Below are 25,061 nucleotides of genomic sequence, written 5' to 3'. Positions count from 1 at the left end.
CAAGATTTAATAAAAGGCTAGAAATCACAGTGAGAGAATCCCAAATCATCTGGGGCTAAAATGGATGTAACCCTCAAAATAGGCACCAAAGACCCCAACTTCTTTAAGTCCATTTTATTAGCCATTTCACATTACCTCAAAGGTACAAAATCCTTTTATGAATACACAACAAATAAGATTATCTTGAAATTGGATACTATTTTAAAAATTAAATGTTTTATTAGAAACTTAACATTAGGGGACAGCTAGGTGGCACAGTGGATAGAGCACCGGCCCTGGAGTCAGGAGGACTTAAGTTCAAATTTGACCTCAGACACTTGACACTTACTAGCTGTGTGATCCTGGGCAAGTCACTTAATCCTCATTGCCCCACCAAAAAAGAAAAAAAAGAAACTTAACATTAAACACATTCATACAAACCACTTAGGGGTTGATTTTAATGCTTAAAGTAACACTTTTTCAATTCCTCACTTTATGTTCCCATTCTCATTCACCTTTCTTCACATTTTTCACTTTGCATTATTTCATAAAGGTCTCTCCAGATTTATCCGCATTCCTTCTTAGTTACATTAGAGGATTCCATCACATCAATGTACCATAATTTGTTGAATCATTCCACTACTGTTGGAACCCTTAGGTTGCTTCTAGGTTTTTTTTTTACCATTACATACAATGCTTCTATGAAAAACTTTGGAAAGCTATTTTTATCAGGGGCTGTTCCCAACAATGGAATTGAGTCAAAGGGGAAACTTCTTTTGGTAACTTTTGTAACTTTTACTGTGTACTTCCAGATTGCCTGTAGAGTACTTTTAACTTTTTAAAGTGTTTTCACATCTATTCTTGTCTCAGATATCCTCTTCATCACTCTGTGAGGTTAGTATTATGGAGAAAGTGATACAAAGTGATACAAAGAGAGGGAAAGAGATGTGCCTACAGAGTGAATTCACTGCTGAGCCAAACCCTCTGATCATTTGATCACGCTGCTGAGACAAGGGGTTCTTGGCCCTTTGGGGGTCCTGAACTCCCCTTAAGATGTAGCAGGTTGATGCCCAAAGGGCGATAAAGTTGTACATACCCTTTGACCCAGCAATTCCACTTTTAGGTCTTTTTCCCAAAGAAATCATGGAAGGGGGAAAGGGACCCACATGTACAAAAATATTTATACCTGCTCTTTACGTGGTAGCAAGGAATTGGAAGTTGAGGGGGTGCCCATCAATTGGGGAATGGCTGGACAAGTTATGGTATATGAATACAATGGAATACTATTGTGCTGTAAGAAATGATGAGCAGGAGGAGTTCAGAGAAACCTGGAGGGTCTTAAGTGAGCTGATGATAAGTGAGATGAGCAGAACCAGAAGAACATTGTACACAGTATCATCAACATTGAGTGTTGACCTACTGTGATGGACTATATTCTTCTCACCAATGCAATGGTACAGAAGAGTTCTAGGGGACTCATGATAGAAGAGGATCTCCAAATCCAAGAAAAAAAAAAAGAAAGAAAGAACTGTGGAGTATAGATGCTGATTGAACCATATTATTTCTTTTGTTTTGGGTGCTGTTGGTTTTTTTTTTTCTATTTTGAGGTTTTGCATCACTGCTCTGATTTTTTCTCTTGTAACAGGATTAATGCAGAAATAGGATTAATGTTATTATGTGTGTATATATATATATATATATGTGTGTGTGTGTATGTGTGTGTATATATATATCTATATGCATATGTATATAGATATATAGATATAACCTATATCAGATTACCTGCTGTCTAGGGGAGGGGGGAGGGAGGAGGGAGGGAGAAAAATCTGAAATTGTTAAGCTTGTATAAACAAAAGTTGAGAACTATCTTTACACGTAACGGAAAAAATAAAATACCTTATATGTATTTAATTAATTAATTAATTAATTAATTTAAAAAAAAAAAAGATGTAGTAGGCTGGTGAAGTCAACTGAACCCCTTTTCAGAATAACACTTTAAGATGTGTAAAATACATAGGATTGCAACTGACCTGATTACAATTAAACCAAGTAGAAAAACAGTAATAAAAATCTGTATTTTAAAAGTTCACAGACCACAGGTTAAGAACCTCTGGCCGAGATCACACAGTTGAGGTGCAGAGTTCCAAAAAGAGAAACAGTGAGAAAATTAGAAGGGAATCTAAGAGTTTATTTGTCCCACCTCTCATTTCTCTTTGGCAAGATAAGAGTGCACACTGTTACAAATACACTATTTTCAAAGGTATCCATCTAATGAATGAGATGGCAAAACTATGAATTTATTAACTTCCCTCCTCCAAATTCTCTTACTATAATTCAAAACCATTTCTTTCTATTTGATCCTTTAAGGAAATAACTGGTCAGTGTCTTTCTCACAAGAATTTCATACACTTGAAGAGACTAAAGCTATTCCTTCAGTGTATTCATAATGCTAAGAAACTTCAAATAAAATCTCTTATACACATTCTCTATTCCTTGAAATAATTTAAAATATTTTTCTCTGGTCCCTTTTCATTTTTCCCCTCATCTTCTTTTTGGGGGATAATAAACATTTGGCGCACCTCCACAAGCTATTATCCACCACTCTATTCCTTAGGCAGGACCAGATTGTTTTGATAATTACCACTTTATAATACAGTTTGAGACCTTGTAATGCTAGACCACCTTCTTTCGAATTCTGTATTGATTTCTCATCTCCATTTCTTCTTCCTTGATATCCTTGAGTTTTTGTTTTTCCAGATGAATTGTTATTTTTTTCTAGCACTATAAAATATTTTTTGATAGTTTGATTGGTATGGCACAAAATAGATTAATTTAGGGAGGATTGTCCTTTTAAATCATATTGTTTTGTCTCTATTCTGTGAAGTAAGATTTCAGCAAAGTGATCTCTAAGGCCTTTTCTACTCCAGGATCATGAGATCTTTTCAAGTAGCAGCACCAGACAACTAAGACACAGTCCGCAATGACTCCCGAATTCCTTTCTGCTATTCTAGAGCCCATTCCATATCTTCTTCATCTTGTACTTATGAATCTCACTATTGTTTTAAAGACATCACTTTATATTATCAAACTTTATTCAGTTTGGAATTTCTTGAAACCACTTTTTTTAGCAATCCTGCACAAGAATTCAAACATTACATAGCTCATTGAAAAAGTGTTTTAAAAATATAAGCTTGGAGGGGCAGCTAGGTGGCGCAGTGGATAGAGCACTGGCCCTGGAGTCAGGAGTACCTGAGTTCAAATCTGGCCTCAGACACTTAACTAGCTGTGTGATCCTGGGCAAGTCACTTAACCCCAATTGCCTCACTAAAATAAATAAATATATATATATATATATATAAGCTTGGGCTTCAGGGACATTACTTGATTCATTTTCACCGAGGCTGGATAACAACTATATACTTATATACATACTTGTTTCCTCCCAAATTAGAGTGTAAGCTTCTTGTAAGTAGGGTGGATCAATCTTTGTATCTGCATTCCCAGTACATGGCATTTAATAAATGCTTACGGAGAACAATCCATTGGAAGATATAACCTAAACCCTAAGCACATTATGAAGAAAATGCCAAACGGGACAGAACCAACCCAGCAAATCTATAGCAATCTATCTGCTGCTTCCTTATTGTTGACACGGCCCATTGCTTTACTCCTAAAGCATTTAAAAGCTTACGGCTCGAACATACAAGTTTTAGTTTTTATGACCAGAATGCACTTTCCTTCAAGCAACGGAAAGTTAAAAATCTAGAATTGTCATGAACTATTAAGGTCTAAAGGCAAGGCGGCTCTCCTGGAGTATTTACCTCATCCTGGGCATCCTTCTTGATCAGAAAGGGCAGGTTCCTGGCTGTTGCCATGAGGATGTCAGCTGCCTGCTCTTTGGAAAGGAAAGGAAGAATACGGGCAACCATTCTCTTCCCTTTACGGATACACATGATCTGCATAAAGTGGTCATCACTTGGCCTATAAAAGGAAAAAAAAATCAAATTAAATCAAAATCACAAATAGTATAGGCAGCTCCTAATTTGTTCCATTTAGAATACTGCCAAATGAAAATCCCATGGAAGGCTACTTTACCGTGATTCTTTTTACTGTAAGTATGGTCAAAACCAACCCTTACAATCAAAGAAAGGATGGGAAATATATTTTTAGGCACAAAATACTTTTGGCCAACGTACTGAACCATTTAATTTGTTTTGTCAAAAGATCCATGAGGGGGGCGGCTAGATGGCGCAGTGGATGGAGCACCGGTCCTGGAGTCAGGAGTACCTGAGTTCGAATCTGGCCCCAGACACTTGACACCTACTGGCTGTGTGACCCTGGGCAAGTCACTTAACCCCCACTGCCACACACACACACACACAAAAATTACAAAAAAGAAAAAAGATCCATGGGCAAAGTTCACGCCCTGATTCCTTATGGTGTATTTCCGTATGAATACTTTGTAGGGAAAAATCCTCACTGAAAAAATGGGGAGCCAGCTCACTTCATATAGGGCTAGACTATTCAGGTTGATCCCTGAACCCAAAGGGGGGTGGTAGAAAAAAATACATTTTTCCCGAGTTTTCAGACAGGCCAGAGGGTATTTGAGCACTTCTGACATGTTCATCTTCATTTCTGCTTCTCCATAATAAAAACGCTTCTGTCGGTTCAACTCTAAAAAAAAGGCTTACTGCAAGGGAGGGGTCTGCCCACCACAGAAAAATGTATGCCTTCCTTTGGGGGAAACAACTGTTCTTATTCATTTTATGCTCTTCCAGACAGCAGCTCTTACCTCTCTTGTCCAGGCAATTTCCCTCTCAGGTTGTCATACATGCCACATATCTTCTGCTTTCTCTCCTCCATCAGTGCTTGCCGCTCCTCTTCCAGGCTTAGAAGATAGCGCCTTTCATAATCCTCCACATCCAGGAGCAGACTGTACGTCTAAGCGGGACAATCAGAGGCCCTGTGTTAGGGCATCATGCCGTCAGCCCTGCCCCCTCCCAACTCACAACCACGAGAGATAGTAAGCAATGATTGAGTAGTACGGAAATTTACCTAAAAGGTACCCAAGAGACTGCAGATCTCTGTTAAACCTAGAACTTAGAACTCCCCTCAACACTGTATTGTCCCATCTCCTTCCTACTTAGCTTTTCTCCAGATGGCTAAAAGCTACAAAAATAGGTCTATACTTTGCCTAAGTTTTAAAATGGAAACTCTGGAATTGTACTTTGGTCTGACAAGCAATAAGCAACAAGTGATGGCTAATTGACTGAAGCACAGGCTATATGCCATTTATTAAATCTCTCTTGTAATTCCGCAAACTTTCCCACATTAAGAACGTGTATATAAACATTGTATTCAAGAGCTATATGTGTATGTGTGATTATGAGTGGGTGTGTGTATAACAATTTGGCACTTTTTGGCTGAATGCAGGTATAACTATTAGAACTTACCTTCTCAATTGTAACGAGTGTCTTTCGTCTCTTGTCCCGAACTTGTTTCTCTTTGGTCTCCTAAGAAAGGACAAGAGGCCTCAGTGCTATGCCTTTTATCCTGCCCATCCCAAAGCACAAGCTAAATATCTACCTGCAGGCAGTGTGGCAACAGGGCTGTGTAAACTAAACTGAACAAGGGGCTTTTGTCTGCTCAAAGTGAAGAAGCTATGGTAGACAACATCACAGAAAGGAAATAAAGACAACTACAGTGCCCAAGCATAGATAACAAAGGACATAAAACTTATTAACATTCTATGTAGGTAAGGGGAACTGCATACATATGTAATACATATACAATATAATGTGTGTGTATACATAAAGAAAGAAAGAGGCAGAGACAAAGAGAAGAAAAAAGAGACAGAGATGAGGGAAACAAAGAAATCACGTTGTACTCTTAAGAACTAGACAGTTGTCAGACAAATAACAATCCTTCTCTCCACCCTACTGCTGTTAGGCACTGATAGGGACACGAAGAAGAAAAGGTGATAATCCAGATCCCTGTAAGCAGACAGTTCTGCTAACACCTACATCATCTTCGCTCCGGGATGTTACCACAGCATCAATCATTTTCCGGGGATTATTCACACTAGAGACAGTAAGTTTTCCCAAAGAGCCCTCAAATTGCACTGCAAAAACAAAATAAAAAGAAAACAACCACGACAATGTTGGCAGACAGCTTTTAAAGAACACACTATTCTCTCATCAAACTATGAGGGGAAAAAGCCTTTATGTCCAAACTCCGAGTAGATTCCCCAATAATCTTGTATGCAAACTTACACACACAGTAGACTAAGAAGGGAAAATGTTTCCCTCTTTATTTTAACGGGTCGTGGGGAATGTGTTTGTTGCACTAACATCTGGCCACTGTGTTTACTGAGGGCCCATAGGTCCAGGTTTTACTCCAACATTCTCCGAGGCTGACAGGAGAGATGACTGGCTGATCAGGCACTCACTCACCTGGCTTGTAGGCATGTTCCAGCTTTGCCACTTGGGGGGTGATCAGCTTGGTACGTTCTTTCTTGGGACCATCTCCATGCACTTCCTCAGCTGCTGAGAGTTTCTCCAGCTTCTCAAAGTAGTTCTAGAGAACAAAAAGGGTTATAAATTATGTTTAATACAGAAGGCCCAGAATTTAAGCTGTGTCAACTGACACAGTGCATTTTTTAAAATCTATAAGGCAAAGAAAATAGAGATGCGATGAAAAATTAATTTCAAAGTAAAATTATAATACAATTTTTGAATCAATTGACATACACCTTGTCCTTCTAATAATAATGATTCAGAATAATAGGGTAATAGAGTGTTTGGCCTACTGATAGTCCACATTTTATTTAAACTCTAAAATTCTACTCTGTGATCAATCCAATCCTTCAACAAACATCAGTAAGCACTAAGTGCCAGACATTGTACTAACGACTTGGGATACAAAGATAAATAAACTAGTGGTGTCCAAGAGTATCTTATTCTACTGGGATGACATACAAATACAAAATGAAATATGTACACAAAATAAATACAAGGGAGTATGGGGTGGGGGGAAAGATTGGTAATCCTAGCAACTTGGGTGAAATTAGAAAAGGCTTCATTGGGCAGCTAGGTGGCGCACTGGATAAAGCACTGGCCTTGAATTCAGGAAGACCTGAGTTCAAATCCAGCTTCGGACACTTGACATTTAACTAGCTGTGTGACCCTGGGCAAGTCACTTAACCCTCACTGCCCTGCAAAAAAAAAAAAAGAAAAGGCTTCATCTAGAATATGGCTCCAGGTGAATTTTGAAGAAAACGAAGGATTTTAAGAGGCAGAGGGGTGAAGGAGAACATTCCAGGGAACAGGTAGTAAAGAGCACAGAGATGAAATGTAAGAAACAGCAAGGCCAGTCTGACTGAACTGTAGAGGGCAGGAAGGGGAGTCATAGATAACCAGGCTAGAAAGGCAGGTTGAGGTTATGTTGCAAAGGGCTTTAAAACCAAATGCATGAGGGGCAGCTAGGTGGCACAGTGGATAGAGCAACGGCCCTGGAGTCAGGAGTACCTGAGTTCAAATCTGGCCTCAGACACTTAGCACTTACTAGCTGTGTGACCCTGGGCAAGTCACTTAACCCCAATTGCCTCACTTAAAAAAAAAACAAAGAAAAAAAAAACAAAAAACAAATGCATGAGTTGATATTTGAACTTAGAGGTAAAACAGTGTCCTTACACTTTACTGAGAAGTTATTGTTTTGTTGTTTTTCAGTTGTGTCAGACTCTTCGTGACCTCATCTGGGGTTTTCTTGGCAAAGACATTGGAGTGGGTTGCCATGTCCTTCTCCACCTCATTTTAGAGATGAGGAAACTGGGGCAAATGGGGTTAAGTGACTCACCCAGGGTCACAAAGTTAGTAAGTGTCTGAAACTGGATTTGACTGAGGAAGATGAGTCTTCCTGACTCCAGGCCTAGGATTCTATGTACAGTGCCACCTAGCTGCCCTTAATGAGAAGTACTATGTTCAAATCTGTCCCTTAGGAAGATTGCTTTGGTAGCTGTGTACAAGATAGATTAAAGTGGTGAGATACTTAAAGTAGAGTGCCCAATGAAAAGGCTACTTCCAGTCTAGCTATGAGATAATGAAGGCCTCAAGCAGGATGTTCATTCTGTGAGTAGAAGGGGAAGATGTGAGGCATATTGTGGAGGCAGAAATGATAAGAGCTGACAAGGGACTAGACGTGCAGGATGAAAGAGAGTGAGGTGTCTTGATGACACCAAAATTTCAGATATGGGTACACACCACTGGATGCTGATGCCCTTGACAGAAACAGGGAAAATAGTGGGTTTTAGGGGAAAGATAAGGAGTTCTCTTTTGGATAGGATGAGGCTAAGAAGCAATCCCATTTGCAATGGCCAACAAGTAATTGAAGATGAGTGACCTTTAGGAGGAAGTAGGGTTAGAAATGTAAATCTGGAAATTATCTTAAATCCATGGGAACTTATGAGGTCACAAAGTTGAGAGCACAGAGAAAGAAGACTGCCTAGAACAAAGTCCGGGAATAGAGCCAATAGTTGAAGGACATGATATCCATTATCAAAGAGTAAAGAGACTGAGGAGAGGTCAGACAGGTAGGATGAAAACCAAGAAAAAACTGTATCATGAAAACACCGAGAAGAGAGTGTTGGGGCAGCTAAGTGGTACAGTGGATAAAGCATCAGCCCTGGATTCAGGAGGACTTGAGTTCAAATCCTGCCTCAGACACTTGACACTTACTAGCTGTGTGACCCTGGGCAAGTCACTTAACACTCATTACCCTGCTGGAGAGAGAGAGAGAGAGAGAGAGAGAGTCCAAGAAGACATGATAGTCAACAATGCCAAATGTCAAAGAGGTCCAGAAAGATGAAGACTGAGAAAAGGCCATTAAATTAGACAATTAAGAGATCATTGGTAAGTTTGGAGACAGTAATTTCAGTTGAGTGATGAAACTAGAAGTCAGAGAGATGAGAGGAAGTTTTTTTTCCCCTAAAAGTTTGGCTTAGAAAGGTAGAAGAGATAGAGAGCATGAAAACCTGAGGAGACTATAGGGTCTGGTGAGAATATTTTTAAATATAAGGAAGACAAGGCATGTGGGCAGCAGGAAAAGAAGCATCAGATAAAGACTGAAGATTAGAGAGGAAAAGGTGGGGAGAGGACCACAGTGCATAGGGTTGGCCTTGGTGAAGAGGGCCACCTCTTCAGAGAGTGGAGTAAATAACGGAGAAGAAAAGGGGGGATGTATCCAGGAAGTCTGAACTCTAGAGAACAGAAGAGGGAGTTCATGGAAAATTGTCTTTATTTTCAAATATAGCAGAGTATAAGGTAAAGTCTTCAGCTGAGAAGGTGAAGGGGGGAAGGGGGAAGTGTCAAGGCTTAAAAAAAGAAGAAAAAGCTCTGAATAGCTTTTGTGTTGAGTGGAAGAGAATCAATTAGGGACACAGTAAAAGGATTAACTTACTTTGGTGAGGACCACCCCTTGAGATTAGGTAGGGTAAGTTTGTGGTGGACCTAATTAGCTTGGTTGAGTGATTTCCACCAAATTCATTCAGCATCATTTGAACAAGGGATGAAGAAGGCAGATAGCAGGAATAATCCAGGGCTGAAGTTTGGTATGGTTATGAACACTAACAGGACAAGAGGGAATGGATTTGAGATAGAGGACAAGAGAACTGAAATGTTTAACTCAGAAGGGGAAAAAAGTGAAGTTAGAATAGGGGCAATGGACTGGGACACTAAGAGAAGGAGGTATATGGAAGGTCTCTCTCTCTTGAGGACAGTGAATAGGTTTAGAAGGAACAGGGTAAGGGGAGATATGTAACGAGAGGAGGGAATGATCTCCTAAAAATGTCTTTGGAGCTTTTGATGATAGAAGTGGACTATCTGTGAGTGACGGAGAAGGGTCTGAGGGATCTCGTGTAGCTGAGGAGGAATGAAGGTTGTGGTACTTAAGGAGCCTGAGGAAACTGGGGCTTAAGGTACTTGAGAGAACATCGACACAGGCTGAAATCTGTGAAGCAGGCACTGAACACCCTGACAAAGGACCCTGAATGACATGGGGAGGGTGTAGTGAGCCACAAAGGAGGAAAGGCTGATAACTAATGTGGCAAAGAAGAGTATAAAAGAGCCCATGGGAGCATGAAGTATTCCAACTCTCCTTCCAGAACCAGTGTGCTAGGGTGGATAAAAGAAGTGGAGCTTGAGGGGCAGCTAGATGGCGCAGTGGATAGAGCACCGGCCCTGGAGTCAGGAGTACCTGAGTTCAAATCCGGCCTCAGACACTTAACACTAGCTGTGTGACCCTGGGCAAGTCACTTAACCCCAATTGCCTCACTAAAAAAAAAAAAAAGTGTTAAAAAAAAAAAAAAGAAGTGGAGCTTGTGCTGAAGAGAGTGGTCAGGGACACAGGGTCACCTACAGGTAACCAAGTCTGTGAAGACAAGATAGGAGGAGCACAAGAGGTAAAGGACTAAAATGAAGAAAAGTCCATTAAACAAGGAAGGAAGGAACTCTAGAAGGCACAAGAGAGGGATGGGAAGAACCGAGTGGGACAGGCCAGAGGCAGGATTGAGGTGGATTGGGACTGGAGAATATGAGGTGGGGAACAGAAGTCTCAGTCTCCAAATAAGTTGAGTCATCTACAGTAAGGCTGCCAGTGTTCTTCTCTTGTCAGAACCAGAATAATGAGCAAAGGTAAACGTACAAGTGACGTGACATATTAAACTGAAAGGGACGACCGAAAAGAACTGAAACGTGCACCAAAAAACCATTCCACTGCATCCCAAGGTTTGGCACACATCAGCATTTACCAAGTCCAAGGTTTGGCACACATCAGCATTTACCAAAGTCCAAGTCAAAAGAAAATTATGCAGATATTTGTTTTTGGAAGAGCCATAAAAGAAAAATATTGTCCAAGAAATGTTTATTTGGGAAGAGTAGTGGACCAAGCAGTATAGAAAAGAGTGAAGATAACAGATAGCCTAAATGCTGTGATGGTGCCAACAGTAAGTTACAATATCTAGAAAGTCTCCAGAGCGTTGGGTAGGTCTACTACAGAGTGTTGTGGCACAAGAGCAAGATTCTCATAGGATGAGCAGATAAGTACAGACTTCAACACCTGCATCACTGAAAGGAGTCCTGCACCAATGGAATCAGAAATTCATTCAAGTATTTAATTGGTTAAAATAACCAATGAGGGATCCAAAGAGATATACAAGGACTAGGCAAAGAGCATGTACCTGGTAGTAAAAATCATCCAGGTAGGGATCAGTGCTTTGTAACTGCATCATCTGGATCTTCGAAACCCAATCCTTTTCCCGCTGCAACATAAGGTTGGCATACGGGTCCTTGCGTAGCTGTTCCTGATGGTTGCTCCGGTGACCACCTCGATCTCCAGCTGTGCCATTTATACTTCGATGTTGACTGAGGAAAAGAAAAACATGCTTAATTCACTCAAGACTTGGGATGTTCCGGTACCTCGTTTTGATGCTATTAATAGGCCTTGAATAGTCAGCTTGGTTGAGTGATTTCCTCCAACTCTATTAAGTATCACCTGAGCAGAAGTGGAGAAGACAGATGGCAGGAATAATCCAGGGCTGGAGTCTGACATGGTTATAAACACTGACAGGACAAGAGGAGATGGATTTGAGATTAAAGGACAATATAGAGCTGAAATGGTTAACTACGAGGTAGAAACTCAGAAGGAGATGACTGCACAATGTAAATGAGTAGTTAGTTATAAGCAGAAAATTCTTTGCATTCCTTTTAAAGTAAGAAAGAACTTGGAGAATTTTGGACCTTGAAAGATCTCTGGAGATCATTTAAACCAGTTTCTTCATTTTCCATAGTCATGAGAAAAAAATGAAAGCTGGCTCATGTCCTACTTTTATGTGGAAATGGGAAGTTGACAAAGTGTTACTCATTGCAGGTTCAAGAGGATAACATCTAAATTAAAATGGTCAACAAAAGACAGTCCAGAATCTGGTAGGAAGAGATTCATAAAAAAAACCCTTTGCTTTGAAAAGTCTAACCTAAACTTTAATCCAGGTTCATAACTGGCCTGACAAAAATTTGTTACTCTCTCCTTTTGGTACACAGGTTCTTGGCAATCTGTGGATAGGGTCTTGTCATCATTCCTTTTAAAGTCCTGTCATAACTGCACAAGGGCACAAAAAACACACCAAATGACAGCATTACTATTTAAGGAACTACCAACTTGGGGCAGCTAGTTGGCGCAGTGGATAGAGCAACAGCCCTGGAGTCAGGAGTACCTGAGTTCAAATCCGGCCTCAGAACACTTACTAGCTGGGTGACATTGGGCAAGTCACTTAACCCCAATTGCCTCACTAAAATTAAAAAAAAAAAAAAAGGGAACTACCAACTCATTCTTAAGACAAAAGAGATTTGTCCCCTCTGGAAAAAATAGGTTCACTAATTGTCAGTGGAGTAGAGAACCTGTCCAACCCTTACAGAAAACAATTTTTAACTAGACCTAAAAGGCTATAAAACTAATGCATACCCTTTGAACCAACAATTCCGCTATTGAGGTCTGTACCCCAAAGAGATCAAAGAAAAAGGAAAAAGGGACTAGCTGTGTGACCCTGGGCAAGTCACTTAACCCCAATTGCCTCACTAAAAAAAAAAAAAAAAGAAAAAGGAAAAAGGACCTATACGGACAAAAATATTTATAGTAGCTCTTTCTGTGGTGGAAAAGAACTGGAAACTGAGGGGAATGCTCGAACAAGTTGTGGTATATCACTGTGATGGAATACTACTGTGCTATAAGAAACGATGAGGGGTGTGGCTTCAGAAAAACATGGAAGAATAAGTGAGAAGAACCAGGCGATCATTGTACACAGTAACAGCAATGTTGTAATGATGATCAACTGTGAAAGACAGCTGTTCTGATCAATACAATGATCCAAGGCAATTCCAAAGGACTCAAGATGGAAAAATGATAATCACCTCCAGAGAGATAACTGATGAACTCTGTATGATTTCACATGTATAACTGATATATCACTTACCTTCTGGGGGGGGGGGGAGGGGGAAGGAGGAGGGACTGCAGGAAGAGAATTTGGAAGTCAAAATTTTAAAAGAAAAAAGTTTAAAATAAAAAATAAAACTTTAGATACAATTTTTTTTTTTAAAAAGAAGAATTATTCGGGGGCAGCTAGGTGGCACAGTGGATAAAGTACCGGCCCTGGATTCAGGAGTACCTGAGTTCAAATCCAGCCTCAGACACTTGACACTAGCTGTGTGACTCTGGGCAAGTCGCTTAACCCCCACTGCCCCACCAAAAAAAAAAAAAGAATTATTGTCCCTTCTGGTAGTGACAATGATTCCCTAGAGAGAAGTCAAAACCAAGTTAAAGAATATAATTTCATTACATTCTGTATAAAAAGGAGATAAATGAAAATAGGTGATAAGGAAAAAATGTCTGGAAAAATATCCTGGGTAGCCCCATCTGTCATTCACTATCATGAAAGCCAGTAGAATGTAAGCTCCTGGAAAGCATGGACTATTTACTTTTTATTTCTGCATACTTGGTACCTACCATGATGCCTTGGTACACAGGCAAACCTTAAAAATTTGTGTTGAACTGATTAATGCTCCTTCACAACTCAAGTCTCTACGGAAGTCCTGATAAAATGGAGGGAACATCTTTTGGCTCCTCACTCCAGGACTTGGTCATAACATCTGTCACTTGGCCATAAGACTGTTTCGTCTTAACACCATAATCTTTAGTCAGTCAAGAATGCATATGGAATATTCATTATTTAAGAGTATACCTCAAAATTAACACACACACACACAAATACAAACTATAAAATGAACAAGAGTCATACTCATGTTATTCCTGGAAATAACAGTGCAAATGGAGTCAAATAATTGTAGCAGAACTTACTTTAAAGGACAAAAATGTAATCTGACAAAGGGGTGAACAGAATGTACAAAAGGTCAAGGCTGGAAGTAGGAAGAGTATATGGGCATTAACATAGATTCGTTGGACTGCTACAGTGAATCAAGAGAAATATAATGAGAGAAAGAGGGACAACAGGTAGAAAGCCTGGAAGTCCATGATGAGAAGTTCACTGGGGGACAGATGGGACACATCTGACAGAGCCTTCTGAGCTCTCTACTGGCTTGATCAGCCAGTCAGACATACTGTACACTGACCTCAACATCATATCATTTTGGTCTTCTTTGATTACTAAAATAAACAACATGAGGGTGAGATAAGGATGATGATCCTGCAAAGGAGAATAAGGAACAGCCAGAGAGGTAGGAGAACCAGGAGACACCAGTGTCATGAAAATGCACGAAGGAGAAATGTCTAGAAGGAGGGAGTGGTGCCTGATGTCAAAGGCTGCCAGAAGTTGAGAAGGTTAAGTACTGAGAAAAGGCCACTGGATTGGGCAATTAGATCAATGGTAACCTGGGAGAGGGAAATCTCATTTTAGTGATGTGATCAGAAGCCAGAATGCAAGGTGTTGAGAATACGAGATACTAAAATGAAAATAATGGAAGATTCTTCCTAGGAGTTTGGCTATGAAAGTTTTTTGTTTCAAAACATTAGCCAAGGTGGCAGCTAGGTGGCGCAGTGGATAAAGCACTGGCCTTGAATTCAGAAGCTCCTGAGTTCAAATCCAGCCTCAGACACTTGACACTTACTAGCTGTGTAACCCTGGGCAAGTCACTTAACCTCCATTGCCTGGGCAAACAAAAAAACAAAAAACCATTAGCCAAGTCTTCAAGTAAATACCCAACAATGGTAATTCTTGGTGCTATGTGTAGTTTAGATGAGAAGAATAAGACTTGGGGCAGCCAGGTGGTACAGTGAATAGAGCACCGGCCCTGGATTCAGGAGGACCTGAGTTCAAATCCGACTTCAGACACTTGACACTTACTAGCTGTGTGACCCTGGGCAAGTCACTTAACCCCAATTTCCTCACCCCCAAGCCCCCAAAAAGAAAAAGAATGAGACTTGTGGAAGTCCTGAGATACATAAATAGATAGACATTTAGATCGCTTAGATACTAAACTTCAAAAAATCATTCCCCGTATCTATTTTGGGCAAAGTGAAAATAGAATCCATCGCTCTTATTCCCTGGGGGTTAAATGACTTGCCTACATTCACACAGCTAAAATGTACTGCAACCAGAATTTGAATCCAGGTCTTCAGAATCTAAGACCACCACTCAGCCCATTATATGACAATGTCTAATAGCTATATATTCACAATCATGCTTTGGGAGGCCAATAAGAATCTCATTATTTGGGCACTATAAAATTGCCCAGGTGAATATGCCAGAATTTCTCCTTCCTTTCCCCCCCTCTTTTTACACATACAAAAGGGAATAATATATTTTCAGGAATCCTGAATTGTAACCTTGCCTCATATACTTATTACTTGTATGACCTTGACTATGTCACTTCACTGCTGTTTGCCTTAGTTTCCTCCTCTGTAAAATGGGGATAATAAGAGAACCTACATCACAGACCTGCTGTGAGGATCCAATGAGTTTTGCAAAATCAGTGCTACCGTTTTTACTGGTGTTGTCGTCTCATCAGCTAATCCAGGAAGGCAATTCCCTAAATGTCAAAACAACCAGTGTCAGGTAGAAACAACCTTTTCTACTGACATGACCCAAACTGAGGAGAACCAGGTACTTACTTTCTATTCTGCTGCTGTCTCTGATGCAAGAGTCGCCGGTGCTGTGGGTGAAGGTGAGTCGTGTCTGGTCTGAACATCTGGGACTGAGGTCTATGGAAAAACAAAATAACTTCCAAGAGTCAACCAAGTGCTAGGAAGTTCTCCTGTGTCAGCAGTCATGTTCCCTGCCTGCTCTTCACTTAGCTGATGGGATGAACCAGTTCAATTTTGTAAATAACATCATTTTAGGGCACTGAATTACAAGTCTTCACTGACTTCAGGAGACGTGGCTGTGAACTGATAAAGCCCCTGAAAATTCAAATCACACATATCTCCTAAAGGCAGTCCTGATACTCTAGTGAAGGGCTAGCGATATATATGTCTTTTTTTTTTAACATAAAAGTATTTTATTACTTTCTAGTTACATGTAGAGGTAGTTTGCAACATTTGTTTTCATAAGATTTCTAAGTTTCACATTTTTCTCCCTCCCCCCTCCCCAGGACAGCAAGTAATCTGATAGAGGTTATATATGTACAATCACATTAAACATATGCCTGCATTAGTCATGTTGTGAAAGAATCAGAGCAAAAGGGAAAAACCTCAAAAAAACCCACCAACAACAAAAACAACATAAATAGTATGGTTCAATCTGTATCTAGATTCTACAATTCTTTTTTTTCTTTTTTTTTTTGGTGAGGCAATTGGGGTTAAGTGACTTGCCCAGGGTCACACAGCTAGTAAGTGTCAAGGGTCTGAGGCTGGATTTGAACTCAGGTCCTCCTGAATCCAGGGCCAGTGCTCTATCCACTGTGCCACCTAGCTGCTCCTATAATTCTTTTTTTTCTGGATTTGGAGAGCATTTTCCATCATGAGTCCTTTGGAACTATCTTGGACCATTGTATTGCTGAGAAGAATCAAGTCTATCACAGTTGGTCAACACACAATGTTCTGGTTCTGCTCATCTCACTCAGCATCAATTCATGTAAGTTCTTCCAGGGTTCTCTGAAATCCACTTGCTCACTGTTTCTTACAGCACAATAGTATTTCATTACATTCATATACCGCAACTTGTTTAGCCATTCCCCAATTAATGGGTAACCCCTCAATTTCCAATTCCTTGCCACCACAAAAAAGAGAAGCTATAAATATTTTTGTACATGGGGTCCTTTTCCCTTTTTTATGATCTCTTTGGGAAAAAGACCTAACAATGGTATTGATGGGTCTGTAACGACTGGAATGACACCACTTGCTGGAGACTTACTGTAGAAAAGCTCTGCCACAAGAAGGCCTCTGAGGGCAAGGCCATGTGGTCAAGGTCCTTAGCTTCACGACTGTTTGCTCATGGGTACTGTCTACCAAGGCTACCAGCCAATCAACTTGAGGAGCCTCCCATTTCTGGGAGGAGGAAAGGAAGTAGGAAGCGGATGCTGGTGGAGGGGTTCTGTCTCTTTTGGTTCCTGACCATGGCAGGGTCTCTTAGAAATAGTTAGATTTTTACCTTTCTCTCTGATCCTAATGCTCTGTAATAAATACTTAAACACTTAAATACTCTTGATAAAGCTTATAATTTATTGGTGACCACTCATTAGATTTTAGATAGTATAGCTAGAATTAAAGGGTATATAGCTTTATAGCCCTTTGGGCATAATTCCAAATTGCTCTCCAGAATGGCTGGATCAGTTCACAGTTCCACCAACAATGCATTAGTGTTCCAATTTTTCCACAGCTTCTCCAACATTTATTATTTTCCTTTTCTGTCATATTAGCCAACCTGATAGGTGTCAGGTGGTACCCTAAAGTACCATTTCTCTATTCAATAGTAATTTAGAGCATTTTTTTCATATGGCAATAGATAGCTTTGATTTCTTCATCAGAAAACTGCCTGTTCATATCCTTTGACCATTTCTCGATTGGGGAATGACTTGGATTCTTAGAAATTTGATTTAGTTCCTGATTTATTTTAGAAATGAGGCCTTTGGGGGCAGCTAGGTGGCACAGTGAATAAAGCACCGGCCTGGGATTCAGGAGGACCTGAGTTCAAATCTGGCCTCAGACACTTGACACTTACTAGCTGTGTGACCTTGGGCAAGACACTTAACCCACACTGCCCCAGGGGAAAAAAAAAAAGAAACGAGGCCTTAATCAGAAATACTGGCTATAAAAATTATTTCCTGGCTTTCTGTCTCTTCTAATTTTGGATGCATTGCTTCTGTTTGTACAGAAACTTTTTTTCTTTTTTTTTTTTAGTGAGGCAACTGGGGATACCTCTTGGATCTCTTGTTTGGTCATAAACTGTTTTCCTTTCCAAAGATCTGAGAGGGGCAGCTAGGTGGCGCAGTGGATAGAGCAACGGCCCTGGAGTCAGGAGGACCTGAGTTCAAATCCAGCCTCAGACACTTAACACTTACTAGCTGTGTGACCCTGGGCAAGTCACTTAACCCCAATTGCCTCACTAAAAAAAAAAAAAGAAAAGAAAGATCTGAGAGGTAAACTATTCCTTCCTCTCCTAGATGTCTATGTCTTTTTTTGCTGAATTTCTCATTCTAGTAACAGGGCCCTTAGCACATGCTATACTACTATACTCTGTCAAGACAGAAGAAATTCAGTGAGAATAAGATGAGTTACACTCAACCAAAATGAAACATTTTCTTTTAGTTACCTTAGGTTTTGCAGGTGAGGTCCTGGGCAGGAGGGATGCTGCTGTGCTGGGGGAGGCGTAGCTGGTGGAGGTGCGCCAAAGAAGGCACGGAAGCCAGGAGCTGGGGGAATCATCTGCCCAACCCGTCCTTGAAGCAACTTGGGATTCATAGAAGCAAGGGGACTGCTTACAAATCCAGAGAGACGAGCAAACTGGCTGGGAGACATCCGTCCAGGCTGCAGGTACAAAAGGGGAGAAAACCTTCAATTCGGCTACAGAGAACCTTATATCAAGGGATCAGCATCCTTTTATCAACCAGAGTATCTTCTTCAATAGCTTTACTGGGAAAAGCAAAGCAGAAAATGTGCTAAGGGTTGAAAAAGTAGCAACAAAGAGCAAATGCCCTATCCTTAGACAAGAAATGAGAGACCTGATCTGGCAAGAGAGAGAGACAGTCACAGCTTTACCTGTGCTCCTCCTAGGAGCTGTGCTCTCTGAATAGGGCTGAGAACAGGCGCGACACTGGCAGGGAATGGGTGGCCCAGAAGGGAAGAGTTCTGGAAAAGAACACGGAAAACTAAAGCTTACTCTAAACCCAAAAACCCAATCAATAACACACATACACACACACTCTCAGTAGGAACACAAAACATATTTGGGTCACATCAAAAATTTAAAAAAAAACCAACAACTCAGGACACTCAAGCTGTCCCCCCCTAAGAGGAAGAAAATGAAGAATGGTACTTCAACATACAGAAAGGGAAACTTGTTTTTAACATGAAATGGTGAAAAAAGGCTTATAAAACCAAAGGTAAGGGGCAGCTAGGTGGTGCAGTGGATAGAGCACCGGCCCTGGAGTCAGGAGGACCTGAGTTCAAATCCGGCCTCAGACACTTAACATTTACTAGCTGTGTGACCCTGGGCAAGTCACTTAACCCCAATTGCCTCACAAAAAAACCAAAAACAAAACCCAAAGGTAAGGTGATCAAATTAACAGTCCGCATTTGTAAAGAAGAGAGAGTTGAGGTAAGAACAATAATTGAGCAGCATGAATCAAATAGAGAGGCTATAGAAAATACATGTCCAGGTTCAGGATATAGTGGTAGTAATAAGCAGAGTGACAGCAGAGGATGGTCCAGGACATAAGCACACGCATATGTACATCCTAAGGAGGAAAGTTTAATACCGCAACTCCGCAGAGCTGGTTTGGAGACATCCTCTCGCCATAGGGAGTAGGGTATCGCTGCTGCATTGGAGCACGAACGTGAACAGGCTTCGGACAAAGAATCTGTCAGGACAAAAAAGAAACCCCATGGAATTGGCCTTCAATACAGGGCAGCTTCTCTTTTGCCTACTCTAAATGTCCCTCCCCTCAGATTTTGGTGTAGAAGTAAAAATGGAAATTGATGGCCCTGCTTCTACACAGGTTCAAGCACAGACCTCCTGATCTTTTCTCTCTCACAAACAACGTGCCCATTTTAGCTGAGGGAGATTTAGCTAATTCTCCAGTATCCCCACCCCTTCCTTCCATGCTGAGGGAGGCACTAGCAGATTCTCACTCCCATGATGGCACATTTTGGTAAACAGTTAGGGATAGGGAATGGATAAGAAAGCTGGAGGATTAACTAAGCCCCATGCTGGAGACTGTGATAGTCTGATGTGGCCTCCTTGCTCAGCAGCTTCATGACACACTGTGACTGTCTCTACTGTTTCACATAGAAGTGATCCTGGCTGGGCCATACCAGTACCTCCCTCCCCCCATACCTTCCAAATGGGCCTTCCTTTTCAGCTGCTGGTTTCAGGTGGAGGAAAGTCTATGGAACAGGACTGCACAGGCTCTAGGGAAAGCAGGGACATCTTAAGGGTACAAAGGGACGTGGACGGCACTGTGTGTTCCCATCCCCCCAGCCTTTAATTATCTGGCAGTGTTTTGGATAGTCACCAAAATATTTTTTAAAATACCATTAAGTGGTAACCTGTCTGTTTTCAGTTATTAGCAGCAGCAGCAGCAGCAATGGGTCACAGGGGCATCTCTCTTCTTTACTCTAAATTGGCTATTTTCTTTTCTAATTTAGTGCCTACCAAAATCTTCCCCCCCTCCCAGAACAAAGCCACTAAATGATTTTGCCCAGATTCCCAATATCCTGGGCTGAGTGCCTGTGAGTGAGACATACCTGCTGGTTAAAGTTGGGTACAGCCATCTGCTTAGGTGGGGTGCCTATCGGGACAGCTCTGACAGGGGGGCTCCCAATGACAGGAGAAGTTGAACGCCTTGGTAATGCCCGTTCAGAAAGGTCCCGCTCCTCTTCTGGGCCCTGTGGGGGTCTCTGAGGCAAGGCATATTCTAACACAGACACTGTGGGCATTTCCTGATTGAAAAATGGAGCAATTAGAAAATCGGACAGGCAAGTGCTTTAGTAATTTCTAGAGATGATAAAACCTTTTGAGACAATATAACCTGTATCAGTGGCACAGTTATAGTGGTGAATGGTCAAACTGAAATGAAGTGGTAAAAAAGACTACCTCAAATTGAGCAGACAGATGTTATATACCAGAGTTGGCTTTCTGAGCCACTACTGTACCTCATATTTCAACATGTTGAATTTAATCTTAAGAACTCAACCTGCCGGGGACTGTACAAGTCACTGGAGATATAAGGAAAAGCCCTCGAAGAACTTAGATTTTGCTAAAATGATGATATATCTCACAGTGGTAAACCTTTTGTGTATTCTGGGTTATTATTGGAGTTATACACACCACCTGAGCAAGCAGCGGTCCTCGGATCCGTCTCAGAACTGCAGAGCTGTCCCAAACGCTGGAATTGAGACCTCCGGGCTGGTGGTACAAAAAACGAAAAGAGCTGAACAACTGTCGGAACCCTGGTTGCTTTATTCTATTCACCTGAGTGAGAATACAGAAAGTTCAACACTCTGACAAAGCAGATTTCACACTCAGCCTTATATCCAGCTCTGCCTCTCCCAGAAGCCCTTTTACAGTTTTTATTCGCTTTTAGTAACAAGCACATTATGAACTTCAGCACAGGAAGAAGTTACAAAGCTTAAACCATCATTCGATGACATTGCCTGGGTGGAAACACCAGGAAGGTGGACCTTTGAAGGCTTTGGAACCTGGGGATCCGCTCACCTGCACAACAGGCCTGGTCTGCACGGCCCTCATGATAGCCGGGTCCTCCAGCTCACTGTCAATCACCATTTTACTGAGTCTTTCTGCCAAGTTTTCTTCATGGTCTCCCAGCAAGTCCATCTCATCAGTGCTCCCATTGCCTGTCTGTTCAGCTGCCACCACTGGCTTCTCTTCCAATTCTGCCAGCCGCTCGTGTGCTTCCTGCCAATCATCATCTACAAGAAAACCACCAAGACAACACATGGCTAAGAAAAGCCCGAAAGAGGAGTACGGCTTATACATGCTTGTTCTTGGGCTGCTTCTTCCCGCCCCCTTGCTCTCTACACCCCTATTCAATCACAAAGTTTCATATTTCTCTCACAACCAGCCCCCTTTCTCCATTTCTAAGGCCACCATCCTAGTTCAAAGTTTCATTACTTTTTGTGTCACTTATAACAAACACCTAAATAATTTATCTGCCTTCAATCCCTCCTATCTGTGTATGTATGTATAACACACACACGAATAATTTGTAATGAGGCAGCCCCAATCCTACAGGTTGGTAATGCTATATTTAATAGTTAATACCTTCTAGCTGTCTAAAAGGGGAGGAAGGTAGTAGAAAAGTCTACCCTTCTACCTAGCTTTCACTAATACAGGAATGTTTCTCGACTGGTCCCAGTTCAGAGGGTCACTTCCTATCACACAGAGCAGGGCCCTCTTGAATCAATAAAATGTACTGAGATCAGGGAGATGATTGAGATAAATTAACGGGGATCAGACTCCTTTCTAAAATGATTTCTGATGGTACAGTTTTCGACTTGCATGAGTTCTGTATCACCTCTAAGGAGGTGGTTCTGAAAAAGAACACAGGAATGTGTGATGTAGTATTATTAAAAGCAGACAAAATTCTGGATTTGGGGCCCATAAATCTTCCCCTGACATTCTCTTGCCTTGTGTGGCTGTTAAGAAAAGGGCAGGAGCTTGGAAATTGTTTTCACTTTTTCTTCCCCCTCATCTCAGTAGCCATGCTAGTAGCCTTGCTTGCTGACCCAGGTCTTTTCTAACCTGAAAATGAGCCACAAAGCAGAAGTTTGCTCTGTCTCCTTTTTCCTCTCTCTTCCACTTCCCCCATCTCTAACTCTGGTCCACATGGATAGAGTCCAGAAGGTCTAGCAGAGGTAACTTAGTATCATTCTCTTAAACAACATACTATGTGCTAGGCACTGCGTTAAGTGCTTGGAATACAAAGTCAAAAGCAAAACAAGCACTCAATATTCCCTTTATTAGAACAACTCTGTATTTAAGATGAGTGTTAAGGACTGTATGTTTTATTATATAGAACTTATTATGGATAGATTTGCATGTTGTTGAGCTAAGGATTCCCAACAGCCTATGTATCATGTGCTTGTTAGAACGTAAATTCCCTGAAAGTAGGAATTCTTTATATTTTGTATTCTGAGTTCCCATAACAGTACCTGGCATACACTAGGTGCTTAATAAATGCTTGCTAATTGATTAGTACTTTAACGTATACTAGATTAATATGTTCATTACTGAAATCTATAGTACATATTCTGATTATAGTCCTTAAGTACTTCTCTTTTGGGAGCAAAACTGTAGTTATTTTGTGGGGTTTGCCTTGCTGGTATGGTAATTCCAAGGTCTCAAATATCCCAGAAGTCCTGGAATCTGTGTAGATTTAGGGCTAGAGGAGATAATAACTTGTGCAAATTGGGAGTGCATTACCACTTAATTACTGCTGTCAGATTAATCTTCTGAAGTAAAAACTCTGATTATGAACCATCACATCTCAAAAACATCTGAAGATCCCCTTTGCCAAGTGAATAAAGCACAAACTCTCACCTGGGGCCCTCCATGACTTGGGTGCTCACAATGAATCTCTCTACTCTTTATTAAACGCTAGTCTCAATTATATACTCTACCCACCAACTAAATTGCTACTTCCTAATATGGAACCCTGCTCTGAAACTCTTTCCTTGTGAGCTTTTACTCAAAGTATTCTCTCTGCTTGGAATGCTCCCTAAACCTATTTGCTTCACCAATTCTTAGCTATCTTGTATCCTCCCATCCAGAAAGAATGCCTCCAGCTCTTCTAGCACTTGTATTTCTCGTTAAACTCTAACATTTGACCTTAAAAATGAGTTATTTGTGCACATATTCTCTATTCTACTAATTTCATGAAGACAGAGATGCTTTTGACACCCGCAGCCCCAGCACCTAGGACCTCAAACATTGAAGGTCTTCAATAAATGGATATTGAGTATGAAGTAGGTAGAAAGAAGATTTTTATTTCAAAAGAGAGGAAAAAATATGGAACCAAAGCCACTGTCCACTTCAAGAAGAGATCAGAACTCAGTTAAAGCCTGGCTTCCCAGTGTAATATCCTGTCTACCTTATCATTGGCATTTATGGAACTGATTTTAAGGTACCTTAAAAATGGATACTGGGCAGCTAGATGGCGTAGTGGATAAAGCACCGGCCCTGGAGTCAGGAGTACCTGAGTTCAAATCCGGCCTCAGACACTTAACACTTACTAGCTGTGTGACCCTGGGCAAGTCACTTAACCCCAATTGCCTCACTTAAAAAAAAAATTGATACTAAGACTTAACTTGTGTTCATACCACTAGTGGATCTTACTCAAACACAACTCAAACATTAGCCTCCTTTGAAATAGTAAATTAGCACTGTCCCTATCTGGAGTGCTCATATTCATACATTTCCATCATCTCCCAACTCTGCCTCTTCCTCTTCATTCCTACAGAAACAATCTTCATCCAGCTTCTGCTTTTCTCTTACTTGGGTGTGCTTTTTCCCTTCAAAGGCTCAAGTGTCACCTCTACTTACTCTCTCTCTTTTTTCTGCAGGGCAATGAGGGTGAAGTGATTTGCCCAGGGTCACACAGCTACTAAGTGTTAAGTGTCTGATGCTGGATTTAAACTCAGGTCCTCCTGAATCCAGGGCTGATGCTTTATCCACTGCTCCACGTTGCTGCCCCCATCAGCTCTACTCTCTTAAGTTTTTTTTTGTTTTTTTTTTTAGTGTGGCAATTGGGGTTAAGTGACTTGCCCAGGGTCACACAGCTAGTAAGTGTTAAGTGTCTGAGGCCGGATTTGAACTCAGGTACTCCTGACTCCAGGGCCGGTGCTCTATCCACTGTGCCACCTAGCTGCCCCCATCAGCTCTACTCTCAACCTGTGACAGTTCTGCCAGACAGCTTTTCTGGTTGCTACCCCCATGCCACTCCAGTATCTTTGGGACTCACTCTTGTGTTGACCAGAGCTCTGATCACTACCCATCTTAGCTTTCCTAAACCACACTTCTTTTTCTTCTTCCAAAGTTTCTTTAATAAAACCATTCCACTTCTACATCTATGAGAAACACTTTGCTCAGACCAGTTTGCCAAGCTCAATTTCATTCACCAAAGAGCTCCTGAAATCTCTACTTCCTCTCTGAAGCTTTTGATAAGGAACAAAAAGAAGTAACATTTTTTTCTCAACTCCATTCCACTTAAATATATGATGATTCCTTATCCATTCACAATATACAGTAATGCTCCTCTTTGATTACATTACATATTTTGTGTTAAACTTGTAGATAAATTGCTTTTAGGTTCTCTGGACAGGCTGTGTATCAATGGTGTCTTTCTTAG

At 41.0% G+C, this 25,061-nt stretch overlaps 1 protein-coding gene across 2 annotated transcripts in view; it reads right to left on the bottom strand.

Moving 5' to 3' along the window:
- PATL1 (PAT1 homolog 1, processing body mRNA decay factor) overlaps positions 1-25,061 on the bottom strand; it is a 39,757-nt gene that overhangs the window by 6,114 nt on the left and 8,582 nt on the right. The window contains exons 3-15 of one of the 2 annotated variants that reach the window (XM_043972279.1): positions 21,410-21,624; positions 21,023-21,100; positions 20,440-20,634; positions 19,452-19,553; positions 18,733-18,822; positions 18,287-18,501; positions 15,649-15,738; positions 11,210-11,393; positions 6,432-6,555; positions 6,003-6,100; positions 5,433-5,492; positions 4,772-4,920; positions 3,801-3,960 (exon numbers count right to left, since the gene is read on the bottom strand). In XM_043972279.1, the coding sequence (XP_043828214.1) occupies positions 3,801-3,960; positions 4,772-4,920; positions 5,433-5,492; positions 6,003-6,100; positions 6,432-6,555; positions 11,210-11,393; positions 15,649-15,738; positions 18,287-18,501; positions 18,733-18,822; positions 19,452-19,553; positions 20,440-20,634; positions 21,023-21,100; positions 21,410-21,624 (1,760 nt within the window). The remainder of the gene's footprint in view (positions 1-3,800; positions 3,961-4,771; positions 4,921-5,432; positions 5,493-6,002; positions 6,101-6,431; positions 6,556-11,209; positions 11,394-15,648; positions 15,739-18,286; positions 18,502-18,732; positions 18,823-19,451; positions 19,554-20,439; positions 20,635-21,022; positions 21,101-21,409; positions 21,625-25,061) is intronic. The other variant, XM_043972281.1, reaches the window with a different exon arrangement.

Source organism: Dromiciops gliroides, chromosome 6 (genome assembly GCF_019393635.1).
Source record: "Dromiciops gliroides isolate mDroGli1 chromosome 6, mDroGli1.pri, whole genome shotgun sequence".
In the NCBI taxonomy this organism is placed as follows: domain Eukaryota; kingdom Metazoa; phylum Chordata; class Mammalia; order Microbiotheria; family Microbiotheriidae; genus Dromiciops; species Dromiciops gliroides.
Note: the sequence above shows the minus strand (reverse complement) of the source record. Positions and strands in the feature narration are given on the sequence as shown.